The sequence below is a fragment of the Lucilia sericata genome, unplaced genomic scaffold (genome assembly GCF_015586225.1).
Source record: "Lucilia sericata isolate MDLA Ls3-8-SP2 unplaced genomic scaffold, ASM1558622v1 Contig000389F_arrow, whole genome shotgun sequence".
Classification (NCBI taxonomy): Eukaryota; Metazoa; Arthropoda; class Insecta; order Diptera; family Calliphoridae; genus Lucilia; species Lucilia sericata.
The window spans coordinates 143,937-162,111 of record NW_023994407.1 but is presented as its reverse complement, the minus strand read 5'-3'; the positions used below and the strand labels follow the sequence as shown (position 1 = coordinate 162,111).

General features: G+C 32.0%; 1 protein-coding gene across 3 annotated transcripts; it reads right to left on the bottom strand.

The window, feature by feature from the left end:
- Positions 1 to 2,759: 2,759 nt before the first annotated feature.
- Positions 2,760 to 17,884, bottom strand: LOC119604388 (pregnancy zone protein-like). 3 transcript variants are annotated; one of them, XM_037956952.1, is made up of 8 exons: positions 17,745 to 17,884; positions 17,609 to 17,707; positions 9,988 to 11,331; positions 9,396 to 9,925; positions 8,284 to 8,512; positions 4,444 to 5,521; positions 3,784 to 4,302; positions 3,108 to 3,725 (listed from the first exon to the last, which is right to left on the bottom strand). In XM_037956952.1, exons 2-8 carry the CDS (start codon positions 17,671 to 17,673, stop codon positions 3,156 to 3,158), a joined length of 4,335 nt encoding a protein of 1,444 aa, XP_037812880.1. In that variant the 5' UTR covers positions 17,674 to 17,707; positions 17,745 to 17,884; the 3' UTR covers positions 3,108 to 3,155. The 3 variants fall into 3 exon arrangements, with proteins under 3 accessions (XP_037812881.1, XP_037812880.1, XP_037812879.1); XM_037956953.1 differs by lacking the exon at positions 8,284 to 8,512 and adding an exon at positions 6,063 to 6,234 and having other exon boundaries at positions 2,760 to 3,725; positions 17,609 to 17,884; XM_037956951.1 differs by having other exon boundaries at positions 17,609 to 17,884.
- Between the last annotated feature and the right edge of the window lie 291 nt (positions 17,885 to 18,175).

Genomic DNA, 18,175 nt, shown 5'->3' with positions numbered 1-18,175 from the left:
TATATTTTATGATCTTTTGGAGGTTTGGAATAGTCTCCTTGGAAAATTGAGTACGATTTGGGGAAAATCCAATGACAAAATTTTATCTAAGTCAAATGGTCTTGTATTATCGAAGCGAACATTTGATCAAAGGAAATCCAAATTGATGGCATATAGTCAATATACTGAAGAAATTTTAAGAGTATAATCTTGGAATCTTCAAAACGTTGGACAAACACTTCGACCACATAATTTGTAAATTTCAACATATTAAATTGGTTGCTGAAAATAATTTAAAATTGTTTTTTGTCATCTATTAGAGTGACCATATCTTTTTATAATTGAAGTTTGCGTTAAATTGTTTAAAATTCATATTGTTTTTTGTTGTTAATTAATACTAAATTTCTTTGCCATTTTTGTAAATATTATTTTGTTAAATTTCTGTTGAAAATTTGGTCACCTTTTTTTTAATTAAAAAAAATATATATATATTGTTTATAATATGTAAATTCAAAATTACACCCATATAAACTTTCCATACACTATCATAATTATAAATACGAAAAGGAAAATTAAAATTTGTAGCAGATCTCATCTTTGTCCACTGGCGCCTGTCGACTTCGAGGGATACTGGATAATGTAAGTTTCTTTTTTTTATATACTTACATACATATAAAAAAATACAAAAGAAAAGGCTATAATAAATTATTAACTATTATTAATGATAATTTCATAAAATAATTTATGAAAATGAAATATGTGTCATTAATATTAGTTTAAAATACTATTATATTATTAACATCACCATTTCGAATATCTTACATTTTGATTTTGAATTATTTACTACCTTAATGTTGATATTAATAATATGTTACACACATTAATACTAATTACATTTATTGCTTAATTTTGAATTGTAAATTATATAAATATATAGACATTTCTGAAAATTTTCTATTGGTAATAAGGTGACCTTAAGTTCATCATTTAATTATAATTTGAGAATCTTGAAAATTTATTAACCAGTAGTTAAAATTTTGCATTTCGGCAAAACTATTTTTATTTAATTATTTTTACCATGAATTGAATAAATTTTATATTAGTTTTTGTGTGATTTTCAAAATGAAATACTAATTTGTTTTTATACCCTACACCACTTTAGTGGGGAGGGTATATTGGATTTGTGCTGATGTTTGTAACATATAAAAATATTCGTCCTAGACCCACCTTAAAGTATACCAATCGGCTTAGAATCGTTTTCTGAGTCGATTAAGCTATGTCCGTCCGTCCGTCCGTCCGTCCGTCTGGCTGGCTGTCTGCCTATTGAAAATGGTTAAAATCGGTCCATTATTTCACCTAGCCCCCATAGAATAGAACCCCCCGAAAAGGGCTTCTGAGCTCATAATTATGTTAAATATACAGATATATCGATAAAATACGGCATAACTAAGTTTTATAGAAGTCTTGATAACCCTGCCAAATTTCATAAAGATCGGGCCCCATTTGACCCTAGCTCCCATACAAAGTCCCCTTCAGAAAATTACTTGAATGTCCCAAATTAACTTATAAACACAAATATCGCGATGAAATTCAGCACAATAAAATATTATGTAAATATAAATATATTCACAAAATTTTATCGGGCTTGGTCCATATTTGCCCCTAGCCCCCATATAAAGCCTCTTTCAGAAAATTAGTTTTTCATCCATAAATTGCTTAAATGTATCGGAACAAGGGAATATTGAAGATAAATGCGATATTATGAAAAATAAATCACATTTAATATTCATAACTGGTGTAGGGTATCATATGGTCGGCCACGCCCGACTATACTTTCTTACTTGTTTTGATTTGTGAAAGGTGAAGTTAAAGTATGAGGTAAATTAGAGTATTTTTTTTTTTTTTATTGGGCTGACAACATATTGGTTTCCTGTCAGCATGGAGGGTGGGTGACAGAATGGTGATGCATATTCCATCTTAGCTTCACCAAGATCGTCAACATGTAACATATTTTCTTATTATTTGTATGAGTTGTTTTATAGTTATATTGCTACCTAAGGTAAAATCTTTGGTATACGATTCTATTATTCTGATATGATGACAATTGGGAACATAATATACCCCTCCCACCGACGAGCACGGCCGATCTATTAGGTAGCACTGTTCTCATGGGAATTTACCAACTCAAAGAATCGTTACAAGGACCAAATGTTGATGGACCTGGACACAGTTTTCATTTTTGTTATAAAGAGCAATAAGTATGCTCATATATAACACAAGCCAAAGAAATTAAGGTTTGGGAAATCTTTTTAAAGCAATTTGACCTAATTTTATACAGTTTTAGATGTCAAATCAGAATCTGATATCAGTTTCTCGATATCATCCATTTTCTCGAAATATGGTATTGAATATTTAGTTCATATATTCATATTATAAAAATATGTGTATTTAATTTATGGCATAAATACGGGTCTTCATTATACTAGGTGGAAAACAAAATAATTGTTCCCTATGGTTTCAAGAAAATTTCCCAATATTACATGACTTGACCTTCACAGTTTATAGACAAAAATTATTCGATTTTAATAAAACTTCACGTTAAATTTTCGCAACTTCTGTAAAATTAAAGAATAAAATATTTTAGACACAAGTTTACCGTCACGGGGTCTATAACATCAAAATGTGGAAAATTTGGTGTGTGATACGTTTTATAACTTCCACCAACATCAGTGTTGATATAGGGTTGTTAAAGTTATTTAAAAAAAATGGCACGAAAGATCTTTTCTGTTCAATTCAGTTTATTGGAATGAGTATTTATTACAATATTTATAATGTAGTTAAAATTTACAACGGTATTCAATTTAACAACAGGGTGTACATAAAATATATAATACAATGTTTACTTGATTTACACAAGAAAGGAAATTATTAATGTTTACAAAGTAAAGTGAATGTTAATACTCCAACAAGGGTATATATAAGTTTGTCGTTCCGTGTGTAACAACACACAAGGTAACAAGTTATGAGTACAAATAGCAGACTATCTCGAAAAAGTACTTTTTTTTCTAATTCAACCTTTTTTATTAATGTTTGTGAATATATGTATATAAATAACATACATATTAGTATTTTATTATTAAATTGTTAATATTTATTTCTTTAATATTTTTTAGTATTTATGCCTTTTTATTGGCTTCTTTATTTTCACAGCCTTTGCCACATTCACCCTCTTCACAAATATCACACAACGATGACTTGACTTCATAGTAAACAGTGGCACGTTGATCCGAATTATAGTAATCATACATGGTGATGGCGGCTGGCTTTTGCTTGGCAACGGCATGAGTCTTCTCGGCATTAACATTGAAGCATACCTCTTCACCAGCCGTTAGATAATCGAAATATATAATAATAGCTGTATCGGAATTTTTAGTTTCAATACGTTGCACTTGATTGGCTTGACGTATGCCATCGAACTTATCGGTATCGGCGGTAAAACCAGATGGTAAATATATTTCCATAATGGCCATGTTAGATTCTTTTATGTCACTGTTGGCTCCGGGAACAAAATCAGCGCAAATATCCATTTGTAATAGATTGGGATAATCGGTGGGCTGAATTGTGTGTTTGATACTGAAACTAGGTTTGTCATCTTTGGTGGCTAAATTGTAGCGATAAGATAATTGAACCATTGATGAGCCTTCACCACTGGCTTCCAATGTTATTTGGCGAGAGGATTTGGGAAGCTGCAAAGAGGAATATAATGTAAATTGTAAAGTTATCTCTAAGGTTTAATTAACTTACCACATGAGTTTGCAGGATCAATGAATTCTCCTTATCCACTGAAAAACTACCTTTAGTGGTTTCCTTTCCCTCTCCATCTAAAGCCTCGAAAGTAATCATCATTTTACCATCTCCACCAGGAATATACTTTTCAGCAAACTTGATTAGAGTTTGTAGACCGACAACTGTGTCTTGCGTTGAATCAAAACCGCCCATACTATTACGATTACTTATCAGCCATTTAATAATGGGTAATAGTTTTCCAGCTGGTTCAGTGTATACATAAGCTTCCAATATATATGCTGTAATTTCAATATCGTTGCTATGATCCTTTGATGTTTTTGTCCACGATTTAAGACCATTTTCTTCATGAGCTAATTTTTCAAGTTTTTCTATAAGTTTGTCAGCACTAGGATGTTGTACTTTCTTTAAGACCACCACTACTAGAGCGAGGGCATAAATATCACTTTCCTTGTCAATATTAGCAACCAGATACTTAATACCTTTCTCGATTTCAGATTTGTATTTGTTGGAATAATCCTAAATTAAAAAGGGGTTAATAAAGAATATTATATATAGAAGGCAAAATTTGGGTTAATTGTGAATCAGTTATTAGGGGAGATATTTTCTAAAGAACCTGACTTTCATGTAATTACAAAATTATTGTTATACAATACTTACCATATCTTCCAAAAGAGCCAACAGAGCAAAAGCTGTAAAACCCACATCGTTCTGATGAGCCGGATGGAATAAACGTCCCGTCTGTTTAAATTGTCCGTTCTCCAATTGATTTGATACTACATATTGTAATGCTTGATCAATGACATCGGAATCAATGGTAATATATTTTTTAGCCTGTATAAAGGAACGAGCCACATAAGCAGTGAGCCAACTATTCGGTTCACTGCTACCCTCACCGAAAGCACTATAAGCACCATTTTTATGTTTATAGGTCAATTCACGCTGATAACCAACTTCCATATAATTTTTAGCTTTTTGAACCACAGTCGGCATATTACGTTTAATAGCATCCAAATAATGTAAAACTAAAATATCGGGCACAAAATTAACCATATTCTGTTCACCACAACCATAAGGTTTGCGCACCAGCTGATCAATATTCTTAATAGTGGGACCTAAGATATCACCAACTACAGAAAATTCCAAATATTCTGAATCCAAAACAGCTTCTTTGGGTATAACAGCCTCAAGTGTTTCCTTTATAGGTTCTTTAGAGGGAATTATAAAAATGGCATGATTTTCATATTTTGTCACACCTTCTGGTTCTACCTTAAGTTTCTGGTGTATAGCATCTCCAGCCAGGGGTGTTATGGCCTTAATTTTCAAAGTTATTTCTCCCACCTTATTGGGACGAATCATGAACGATAAACTTTTGCCACTATTCGAGGGTACAGTTACTCTTTTAACACGTTGTTTCTCCTCCAAAACTAATTCCTCAATTTCATTGGAAATTTCAGTAAAGTCGTACTCGTCATCGGTATTTTCCATGGTAACTTCAGCATCTAAAGCTTTATCCATGTAATTGAAGATAATTACTGGGATGGATATAACTTCACCCCGCTTTACGGAATAAGGCAAATTGGTGCTCACAAAGAAAGGTTGGAATACCTCAATGTTAGTAGGATTTGTCACCATTCCAAAACCAGTTTTATCGTTCAAAGAAAAACCGGTCACTACCCATGAAGTAATGGTATCGGGAATTTTTTTAGTTAGAGTAGCCAAGCCATTTTTATCGGTGCTAAACATAGTTGTCGGGGAGAGAATTATTATTAGGAAAGGGGAAAGAGAATATATTATTAATTTAAATTTAAAAAATATTTTGTGAATTAAACGTGAATTGATTTGCAACACAAAAAGCTTTAGATATGTACGTTTTTGCAATAATTTGTACGATTTAGGACATAAAACGTGCAGAAGTTATAAAATGTGTTAATAATTATATATATAGTAGTGATAAGCTAAATATAGAGTTCTCAGAGAGAACATGAGCTAGGAAATATTTAAATCTAAGCCGAGTTTAAATGCTTATCTAAGACATAAACCCTTGTATGGTTAAAAATGGATTATGTTTGTTTAGTAAATGAACAATTTATTTTATTGTAAAATGCCTGAAGGGTGACGACGAACCAAATCGCCCCCACTATAACCGATCAATTCTAAATAAAGATTTTGTCAGTAACTTTTGTTCGTAACTATCGATTCTGTCGAATTTATAATGAATATGTTTAATTTAAGTATATAATAACTCTAGAATATTACAATTTATGTATTGAAATTACTTATTAGGTCTATGAAAAATCCAAACTTCTTCAAAGTTGCTACGAATACGAAGGTGCGTAGTGACTTGTTCAGCTTGCGGCATCGTTTCTGAACCTCCTTCTGATAATATATGAAATTGTAATTCACCTTCAAGTTCTTCCACAAATGCAAAGTCAACTAAATCGTATTCCTCTGAAACAATTTATGACAATTTTTAATACGCTCATACATACAATAGAAGTAGACTGAAAAACAGACCTAAATGCTTTCAACCGTATTGTGTAAGTGGCTACCACGCTAAATATTTGGGGTCACAGTCATACAAATTTATTGTTTCATATTTCTCGCTATATAAATGTTCAAAAATATCCATGAATCGCAAAAGCAGATTTTTCCAATTATTATAATGATTACCGCAACCGATTTTGGCAAATTATGTTCTACACAGAGATTTTTTTCAATAATTTAATGGGAAATCTTGATTTTATGTTTAGTTGGTTATTTGATTATATAACTGTATTAAATGCAAAACCCTGTTAAAAGGTTTTTATTACCTCTTATATAATTACTTTTAAAAGATGTTGAAAATCCAAGATTCTATAAAACTTTCACGTATTACGAATATGGTTGATGGATTACTTGGAGGACCTTTAATCATATTTACTGGCAGCTGACTTACCGGAAGAGAATCATTACGACTAAGATCTAATAATATACTGTTTTCAGATTCTACTATGATCTTTCGTTTTGTGAGATATACTGTAATATAAGAGATTTTAATAAGATCATAGAAATTCAATAAGGAACAAAAATACATAATAATAAAATAAAATCAGGGGATTGTTCGTATCAAACCACGTTTTATTCATTTATAAGTTTTAGATTTGATTTAGTCTATAGTCTAGTTTATAGTCTAGTCTACAGTCTAATCTAGATTAGACTGTAGACTAGACTATTAGACTAGACTATAGACTACACTATAGACTAGACAATAGACTAGACTATAGACTAGACTAAAGACTAGACTATAGACTAGCCTATAGACTAGACTATAGACTAGACTATAGGCTAGACTATAGACTAGACTATAGACTAGACTATAGACTAGACTATAGACTAGACTATAGACTAGACTATAGACTAGACTAGACTATAGACTAGACTATAGACTAGACTATAGACTAGACTATAGACTAGACTATAGACTAGACTATAGACTAGACTATAGACTAGACTATAGACTAGACTATAGACTAGACTATAGGCTAGTCTATAGTCTAGTCTAGACTATAGACTAGACTATAGACTAGACTATAGACTAGACTATAGACTAGATTATAGACTAGACTATAGACTAGACTATAGACTAGACTATAGACTAGACTAGACTATAGACTAGACTATAGACTAGACTCTAGTCTATAGTCTAGTCTACAGTCTATTCCATAGTCTACAGTCTACTGATTAGTACTTTCAACCGGAACTAACTATTTCCTATTTTCAATATCAAGCTAACTTTCTAGAACTCCCACCGTTCAGATCCTATCGTGCTTTTAATATGTTTAATTTGTTATGATAAAATGGACCTTACGAATGCTACTCCCAAAACCAGAATGAATTTTCGAATTTCTTACAAAAACTTTGTTAAGCTGACCCAATTAGATAAATCCACCCGATTTGCTCTAAATTTAAACAAAAACCTATTATACTAAATTTTGAATTAAATTTAACATAAATTGTACTAGCAAGTTGACAATTTGAATTTAATAAAAATATTTTGTTTTGCGTACTTATTTAGGTTTTTAAAAATCCAGTTTTCTAAGTATGAACTCTTTACGGATTTTGCTGGTACTAGTAGGAGGTGGAGGAGGAGCAGCAGCAAAAGAACCAGCAAAGCTAGCTTGTGGCTGTGCTATACCAAAAAGAGAACCTCCTGTGATGCTTACACTATTAAAAGGTACAATATCCGAACCCAAAGGCATTTCAAAATACATATATGGGATAAAAGTCTGAAAATATCAAAGTTCCACTTTTTTTTTTAATGATGTAATAATATTTCTGATTTAGCGCATTGATAACTTAATAAATAACTTCTGAAAATAAAAATTTAAACCCAATGAATATCTTCTTAAAAATAAAACAATCACATAACACACACGCACAAATAATGCTAAACAGATCCAATTTTTTTGGAAGATTAGTAGCATATATCATAACATTTGGAATTTTGATTTTTCATACTTATCTAAATTATTAAAAATCCAATTTTCGACAAATTCTTTACGTATTTTTGGTATCATACTGGAACTAGGAAGGCCAGCTGTTGAATATTGTGGTTGTGCTGAATCAAGGATATGAGGAACCAATCCGAATCCCCTTATTCCATGTTGAGGCATTGGTCCTGGAAAGCCCATTGCTCCTGAAAAGCCCATTCCAGAAGCTGGTCTACTATAATAGATACGAGGATAATCTGAAAATTTTATTTTATTTTTATAGTTACTAAACGTTTTGTTGCAATTGAGCCATTTTATAAAATTTAGACGATTAATTAATATGGATAACTGTGACTTTCATTCCAAAAGAAGACACACAACCATGAACATTAGGATGATATTAGGAAGTGGATCTTTTGTGGGAAGCTCGATTAACTAATGACGGAAATATTTGTTGAATTTCTCTGAATACCTTGAACGATTTATTGACAATAAAGTATGGTGAATTATGGACCGGTCCTTATGAAATTTGGTTCATACAAAATAGCGTCCAATAGCCGAATAGGGGAAAATCAATTAATCGTTCCATAAAGAAGTGCTTTTAAGGATGTTACTTAAGAAGTGGTTCTGGTTTTAATTACTACAACTACATCCATATGTATAACAATTTTAATATAAGAATTTCAATAGAATAGTATATAGAAAATATTTTAGTTAAAAAATATTTTAAAATCAGTAAAATTATTCAGAAAAATCTTAATAAAAATACAAAAATTAAAGCCCTGGGATCTACATAGGTAAAACCAACACCCAGAAAGATAAAGTTTTTATCCTACATATTTTGTATAAATAGCCGGAGTAGGGATTGAACCAACCTATTCATAATTTTAAAAATCCATATATCAGAAAACTCTTTACGTATCTTTAAATTTAAATCACTGCTAGTTTCGGATTTTATTATACCAGTTTCACTTTGAAATCGGTTTATTATCAAATCTTCAATATCGGGAAATTTTTCAGAATCACTTATGTAAAATGCTTCCTCTTTGAAAGTGATATTTAAGATTAAGTAAATTTACATTATATATTGTCTTTATAATCGGTTTAATTAAGGAAAATGTTAAAAAAGAAACAACTTACCAGTGGAATAAGGATAATTTGCATTGGTTTGGGTAATCAAACCCGATGATTTACCCGGATAAGTTCCATAACCCCTAATATAAGGAGTCGAAGTATCATACGTACTTAAATCGTCAATAATTTTTCTCATATCCAAATCATTTCCAGATTGTAGTAATAGCACACTCTGGTCCACGCCCAAAAGACCCACAAATGAATCTGGATCAGTTTTGATATTTAATGTAACCTCTTCACTGGGTTTGGCTTGTTTGGGTGCCGTGATTTCCATCTTATTTTGAAATTCTTTGGGGAAATTAAGTATAATTTCTTGAAATTTTAAATCACCATCAAGTACAAAATAAACATATAAATGTGTCTTGGGTACCATTTCAAATGTGGGTTTAAATTTAAGTTCATGCGATTTGACATTTTCTGGTAATTTAACGTGTTCTTGTTTAATAATGTTACCACGAGCCACGAGGGCGTAGACATAGTAGGGAATATATTTATTCGATTTAACATCGACAACAACATCTTGATCAAGCTGAAGTCTGAAATTATGAGGAATTTATAATAAATTTTTCTACGAATATTTCTAAGCTCCATTACTTACTTTTCAGTTTTCTTTACCAATTTCAGAGGTCCTACATCTTCTTCATCATCTTTAATTTCATTGTCTTTAGTCTTCTTCTCATCTTCTTTACCCATAAAATGGCCTAGATACTTAATTTGATCTGCATATGTCACTTTCACATCATGGTAGTAGCCGACCGAAGGTATAGTCAGTTTAAACAAGGCCATGCCATTTTTATCGAGTTCACTAGTAAACTCTAAATCAGTTTCAATTGGTAAAGGAGAAAATCGTTGACCATAGTAATGATTTCTACGTATCGAAAGTTTCGCTACATGTTTTCCATTTTGAACGGGTGTTCCGTCGAGATTTTTCACAAATGCCTTCACTTCAAATGGTTTATTGATGACATATTTATAAGCATTTTGTGGTACTTCAATTATATATCGAGAACGATGTAAATTCACCGAAGCCGTTTTATTTTGTTTATTGCCTGTGTATTCTTCGGTCATGACAGCCAAGATGGTGATGGGTGGCACATATAAATAATAACTGATATGCTTATTTGGGTTGGACAAGTCCAAATTCAGATCTTTCTTCAAATCGAATTCGGCATAACCCTTGCCATCTACATCAATGATTTTCTCAGCCTTAGCATGGTCATAGCCGGCATCTACTGTAATGATAGCTTTGCCCTTAACCGGTTTACCATATGTATACTTGGAACGTAACGTTATTTTCAAAGGGTCTCCATAAACAACATCTTTAACTGTCTCTATATCCACACTAAATTTTGGCAAAACATATTTGGACACTTCAAAGTACTTTTGAGTTTTCGTGTCATCTTCGTTAGGGCCCAAACTCACCGCTATTAACCAATAACCAAAAACTGGCTGTTCAGATAATTGAAAATTACCCGTATACACACCTTTGTTTAGTTTAATATCTTTGATTTGCTTAACAAAGTTGCCGCCGCCATCTTTAAAGCCTACAGTCAAGGGTTGTTCTAATTTTGCTGGTCTTGTATTTTCATCCAAAACAATAATACGATATTGTACTAAATCTCCCGGTTTGTAGACCGCCTTATCAGTTTGTATATAGACTTTTGGTTCTTTATTTTTAAAATTCAATTCAGTAGAGTTTTTGAATATCAAACCTTTAATACCCTCCGATTCTAATTGATATGTTCCTGATTGTAGTTTAGGTATTTCAAAGTTGACTACTTCTGTTTGGGAGGGTGAAATATCGATGGTTTTTTCTTCTTTGTAAGATGGTCCTTTTATGCCAACTTTAATTGTTGCCGGCTCTGTGTTTTCATGTAGAGTGACACTGACGGAATAATCATGCTGGGACTGTATGGTTCCAGGTGCTACAATGGAGTAAAAACTGTAAAGCGAAATTAAATACTTAATTAAGAAGTATATTTATTTTGAATAAGTAATATATCGTAGTTTTAATCTATCTACTTTCTCCCATTTGGACCCTATTTTCTATAGACAGACGGACGCAGCAGAATCGTCTTAGAATTCAATACGTATCTAGAATATATATAATACTAGCTATACCCAGTGTGATTTGCTACCCCAAAGGCAATATAAATAAAAAATCTTCTTATTAATTTTAAACATTCGAACTTTAATGTTTTCCAGAGATACATTTTTTCCGAACGTTAATTAAGATTTTAATGTAATCGATGACAAATTAAAAAAAAATCTAATATTTTCCCAGATATACGAAATTATGTATTTAATTCATATAGGGGGTGCCAAGACCCCATTGAAAGTCCGCCCGTTATTCTCTAAATGTTCAAAATCTTCATGTAAAAGATCTTCATGTAGAGTTTGAAGATTCTAGCTCTAATAGTTTCTCAGATATACGAATTTTTTATTTAATTCATATGGGAACATACAGCCCCCAGATGAAAGTCCGCCCTTTTTTTCTCCAAAATGTTCATATGTATAATAAAGTTCTTCTTTCAATATTTGAAGAATCTTGTTCTATTAGTTTCCCAGATAAGCGAAATTTTGTATTTAATTCATATGTGAGGTGCCAAGCCCCCCATTGAAAGTCCGCCCGTTATGCTCTAAATGTTCACATGAATTTCAAAGTTCTCCATGTAAAATTTGAAGATTCTAGCTCTAATAGTTTCTCAGATATACGAATTTTTCTATTTGATTCATGTGGGGGCTTCAAGGCCCCCCAGATGAAAGCCCGCTTTTTTTTCCTCCAAAAAGTTCAGATAAATATTTAAGTTCTTCGTGCGAAATTTGAAGAATTTAGTTCCATTAGTTTTCCAGATAAACGAATTTTTGTCTTTAATATGGGAGGTGCCGCTCCCCTCATGGGTAGTCCGCCAATTTATTACCCAAAATGTTTAGATGGATGTTTTTCGTGCAAAATTTGAAGATTCTAACTGTAATAGTTTAGATAAGCGTATTTTTGTATTTAATTTATATGGAGGTGCCACGCCCCCTAATGATAGCCCGCCTACTTTTTGTCCTAAATAATTATATTGACACTAAAGTTGCTCCGACAAAATTTGAGGACTCTAACTGTTATATTATCTAAAATATACGGATTTAATATTTTCTTAATTTAGGCGTGGCTCCTCGCCCACTTGGAATTTCAAAATAAAAGGTACCCTATTACCTATTCCAGAGATACAGGAATACCCTGTGAAAATTTGAATAAAATCAGTGCAGCCGTTTAGTAGTCTATAACGTTCAAACATACAAACAAACACACATTCACTTTTATATATATAGATAGATAAGAATATACCATTTTTTGTAATTACTTCACGTGAGAGGCACCAAAATTTGGGACTCTAGTTGTTATAGTTTTCTAGATATACAGATTTTAATAATTACTTCATATGGGAGGTGGCACGACCGCTTTTGCTGAACTCCCTATTGTTGACCAAAATATTTGTATTTAAACAAAAGTTACTTGTAGACAATTTGGGGACTCTATACGTGGGACCTCGCTCATTTGAAATTTCAACATAAAAAGCAATTATAACTCCTTCCAGACATACAGGAAGATATTGTGTAAATTTCAAGAAAATCAGTTTAACCGTTTAAACTGATTAAATAAAAAACCCACTTAACGATTTTGAAAATTCTAACTATAATAGTTTTCCAGATTAACAATATGTTACATATGAGAGATGCCAAGCAAATTATTGCAAGTTCGCCAATTTCTATCTATCTATGAAATATTTGTATATAATTCATGTATGTGGTGCCAAGCGCCCCATTGAAAGTCCGCCCGTTATTCTCTAAATGTTCACATGAATGTCAAAGTTCTTCATGTAAAATTTGAAGATTCTAGCTCTAATAGTTTCTCAGATATACGAATTTAATTCATGTGGGGGCTTCAAGCTCCCCGGATGAAAGTCCGCCCTTTTTCCTCCAAAATATTCAGATGAATATTGAAATAATTTGTTTAAAATTTGAAGAATATAGTTCTATTAGTTTCCCAGTTAAACAAAATTTTGCATTTAATTCATATGGGAGGTACCAAGTACCCCATTGGAAGTCCACCCGTTATACTCTAAATGTTCAGATGAATGTCAAAGTTCTTCAAGTAAAATTTAAAGATTCTAGCTCTAATAGTTTCTCAGATATACGAATTTTTCTATTTTATTCATATGGGGGCTCTAAGCCCCCGCAGATGAAAGTCCACTCTTTTTTCTTAAAAATGTTCAGATGAATATTAAAGTTCTTCGTGCAAAATTTTAAGAATTTAGTTCTATTAGTTTCCCAGATAAACGAATTTTTGTTTTTAATTAATATGGGAGGTGCCACTCCCCTCATGGGTAGTCCGCCAATTTATTACCCAAAATGTTTACATGGATGTTCAAGTTCTTTGTGCAAAATTTTAAGAATTTAGTTCTATTAGTTTCCCAGATAAACGAATTTTTGTATTTAATTAATATGGGAGGTGCCGCTCCCCTCATGGGTAGTCCGCCAATTTATTACCCAAAATGTTCATATGGATGTTAAAGTCCTTCGTGGTAAATTTTAAGAATTTAGTTCTATTAGTTTCCCAGATAAACGAATTTTTGTATTTAATTTATATGGGAGGTACCACGCCCCCTTATGCTAGTCCGCCTACTTTTTGTCCTAAATGATCATATTGGCACTAAAGTGGCTCCGACAAAATTTGAGGACTCTAACTGTTATATTATCTAAAATATACGGATTTTATATTTTCTTAATATGGGCGTGGCTCACCGCCCACTTGAAATTTCGAAATAAAAAGTAGCCTATTACCTATTCCAGACATGCAGGAATATGATGTGAAAATTTCAAGAAAATCGGTTCAGCCGAAACATATAAACATACATACATACATACAAACAAACACATCATTTTAATTAGCTGTACATATAAAGATATATATATATATATATATATATATATATATATATATATATATATATATATATATATATATATATATATATATATATATATATATATATATATATATATATATATATATATATATATATGTACACAGACTAGTCAATATTCTATGCAATGTGTTAATCCATATTATAAACACTAGACTAGTCCACTGATTAGTCAATAGACTAGTCCACTAGTCAATAGACTAGTCCACTAGTCAATAGACTAGTCCACAGACTACACAATAGACTAGTCCACAGACTAGACAATATACTAATGAATTGATTAGTCGATACACTAGTCAATTGACTATTCAATAGGATAATCCAAAGGATAGTCTACTGGCAAGTCCATAGACTGGTCAATAGATTACTCTATAGACTAGTCAATAGGTTAGTCAATAGATTAGACAGTAGAGTTGTACATAGTCTATACACTAGACAACAAACTAGTTCAGACTACTCGTAAGACTTTGAAATTAATTAATTAAGAAAGTATTTTAAATCCCAAAACAGTACTTCATAGCTGATAGGGACTCATAATATTATTCTGGATCGATTGGCATATTTTAAATTGTGTAAAAGAGAAATACCTATTTGCAACGTATGTGCAAACAACACATCATAAATAGTCTTTCCACTATATGTCGTGGTATAAGTTTACTTGATACAATGTCCATATAATGTTTGGGAAAGAACCAGTTCTGACCTTCAACACCTATTCAACTGATAAGATATTTATTAACACAAGTGTTAGTGCAACATAATAAAAACCTACAAAAAACAACACCAACATATCGTATATATATACAGATTTCTTACTAAAACTGTTTATAAACACAAATACATATTCTGGGAAAACAATTGACGTTTATTAATTAATCAAAAATCCCCAAAAAAGTGAATTATAATAATTATTAAAACACAAGTAAGAGTGTTATATTCGGCCATGCCGAATCTTATATACCCACCATCAAATCATCCCTATAAATAAACTTTGATATTATCGATCTATGTTGAATCATATGTCAGGAAATATTTGGGAAATATTTGGTAGAGGAAATTTAATAAGGGCTTAAGCATGGACCGTGCTCTTCCGAATTAAAAATATTAATTTTGTTTGATCCAATATTTATAACCATAAACTGTTTTTTGTAAGAGTGGAGTCAATTATGGACCTATCATTGTCGGTTTATACGATAATTATTTGTATCTAATGTAGCTGTACTTGCATCTTTAATTCAGTCATGAGGTTTAAAATAATTATCTGAAGGGAACCGAAAATGGATGTTTGATTAGTTATCCTCATCAAATTCAGTTGAAAACTTCCAGTTCCTATAAAACTACCGTAATTTGGAAGAACTTTTGAGCCATACATGAGCGTTAAAGTGATTCTCTGGAGTGAATCGTTAAAGGCGCCCCTATACGCCCACCCCCGTATAAGTCAATTAAATTCTAAAATTTAAAACGATTTTTAGTTTTTGACTAGTACAAACTTGTTTACGTAGATTTTCACTGCTGTAGTCGCATTTTTGAGTCAGTAATGAGCGTTAAAGTCATTATCTGAAGGGGACCTTATAGGGGGGTAGGGTCAATTACAGACTGATCCTCATAAAATTTAGTGGGAGATTTAAGCTAATACGAAAATTGTTTATGTCGAAATTCATCGATGTACTCGCAGTTTTAAGCAAGTAATGAGCTTTAAAGTCATTTTCTGAAGGGGACTTTACAAGTGGGATAGGGTTAATTAAGGATCGATCCTAATAAAATTTGATAAAGAACTTTTGGCTTGGACAAAACTTGTTTATGTATAATTTTACTGCTGTACTCACATTTTTGAGTCAATAATAAGGCTTAAAGTCATTATATGGGGGTAGGGTCAATTCTGAACTGATCCTTATAAAATTTACGAAGAGATTTAAATTCTTATAAAACATGTTTGTGCCGAATTTCACCTCTATTGATGCTTCCCTTAGCCAGTTATGTGCGATAAAGTCATTTTCTGAAGGGGACTTTATATGGTGGGTAGGGTCAATTATGGGCCTATCTTATAAAATTTTACAAATAGATTAAGGTTCTCATAGAACATGTTTGTGCCGAATTTCACCGCAATTGATGCTTCTCTTAGCCAGTTATGGGCCATAAAGTCATTTTCTGAAGGGGACTTTATATGGGGGGTAGGGTCAATTATGGGCCTATCCTTATAAAATTTTACAAAGAGATTGAAGTTCCCATAAAACATGTTTGAATGCAGAATTTCGCCGCTATTGATGGTTCTCTTAGCCAGTTATGGCCGATAAAGTCATTTTCTGAAGGGGACTTTATATGGGGGGTAGGGTCAATTATGGGCCTATCCCTGTTAAATTTTACAAAGAGATTTAGGTTCCCATAAAACATTTTTGTGCCGAATTTCACCGCTATTGATGCTTTTCTTAGCCATTTATGGGCGATAAAGTCATTTTCTGAAGGGGACTTTGTATGGGGGGTAGGGTCAATTGTAGGCCTATCCTTATAAAATTTTACAAAGAGATTGAAGTTCCCATAAAACATGTTTGTGCCAAATTTCACCGGTATTGATGCTTTTCTTAGCCAGTTATAGACGATAAAATCATTTTCTAAAGGGGACTTTATATGGGGGGTAGGGTCAATTATGGGCCTATCCTTATAAAATTTTACAAAGAGATTTATGTTCCCATAAAACATGTTTGTGCCGAATTTCACCGCTATTGATGCTTCTCTTATCCAGTTATGGGCAATAAAGTCATTTTCTGAAGGGGACTTTATATGGGGGGTAGGGTCAATTATGGACCGATCCTTATAAAATTCTACGAAGAGATTTATGTTCCCATAAAACATGTTTGTGCCGAATTTCACCGCTATTGATGCTTCCCTTAGCAAGTTATGAGCGATAAAGTCATTTTCTGAAGGGGGCCTTATATGGGGGCTAGGCGAAATCGTGGACCGATATTGCCCATTTTCAATACCAAACGAACTGCAGCTAGAAGTATCTGTTCAAAATTTCAGCTCGCTAGCTACTTCCGTTTGGACTCTATCGTGTTTTCAACAGACAGACAGACAGACGGACAGACGGACATGGCTAGATCGTCTTAGAATCTAATAAGGACCCAGAATATATATACTTTTATGGGTCTTAGACGAATATTTCAATGTGTTACAAACGGAATGACAAAAACAATATACCCCCCATCTTTTTTGATGGTGGGTATAATAAAATAAAAAAAAACTTACCCGCTTGCATTAACAAATATTAAAATTTGTAAAAATATTAAAGCTGAACTTAATGTTCGGTTCATGATTTTTAATTAAATTAGTAATATTTATTCAAATAATAATTAATTATTTAAAATTGTTTAGTTAATCAATATAGATTAGATTTTTGTTCACAAATTTTTTTTTAAACACTAGAACAAACTTTATAAACAAACAAAACTCCGTAAATAAATTTAATAACTGTTTGTTTAGCGTCAGTTCCAAACTGGACTAGAGCTAAACTGCAACTGAGTTTAGGTTAATATACATTGAGCTACTTATATGTATGATACCGGTGATTTTTTTATTTTATTGATTATTAGTTCTAGTGACTAGACTTAGTGTATTCTCTAAAGAGCCATTCTACACATTTTTATCTCCATCTCATGTTTAAATAAAATTTGTGCGACTGGCAGAATTTGGGGAATAAATAAGTTTAAATGTCAATTCTTTTGTGCACTCATAAAGACTCTTCTTTTGTCAAAACTTTTCATGATAAACTATCGATTTTGAGACAACTTTTAGATATTTACATCCTACATCATC

Excerpts from the sequence above, each read along its gene's own strand:
- LOC119604388 (XM_037956951.1), bottom strand. The coding sequence starts at position 17,673 with ATGAACCGAACATTAAGTTCAGCTTTAATATTTTTACAAATTTTAATA. Across the intron at positions 11,332-17,608 it reads ATATTTGTTAATGCAAGCGG|TTTTTACTCCATTGTAGCAC; the intron begins GTAAGTTTTTTT and ends TTCGCTTTACAG. Across the intron at positions 8,513-9,395 it reads AAATTATCCTTATTCCACTG|ATTATCCTCGTATCTATTAT; the intron begins GTAAGTTGTTTC and ends TAAAATTTTCAG.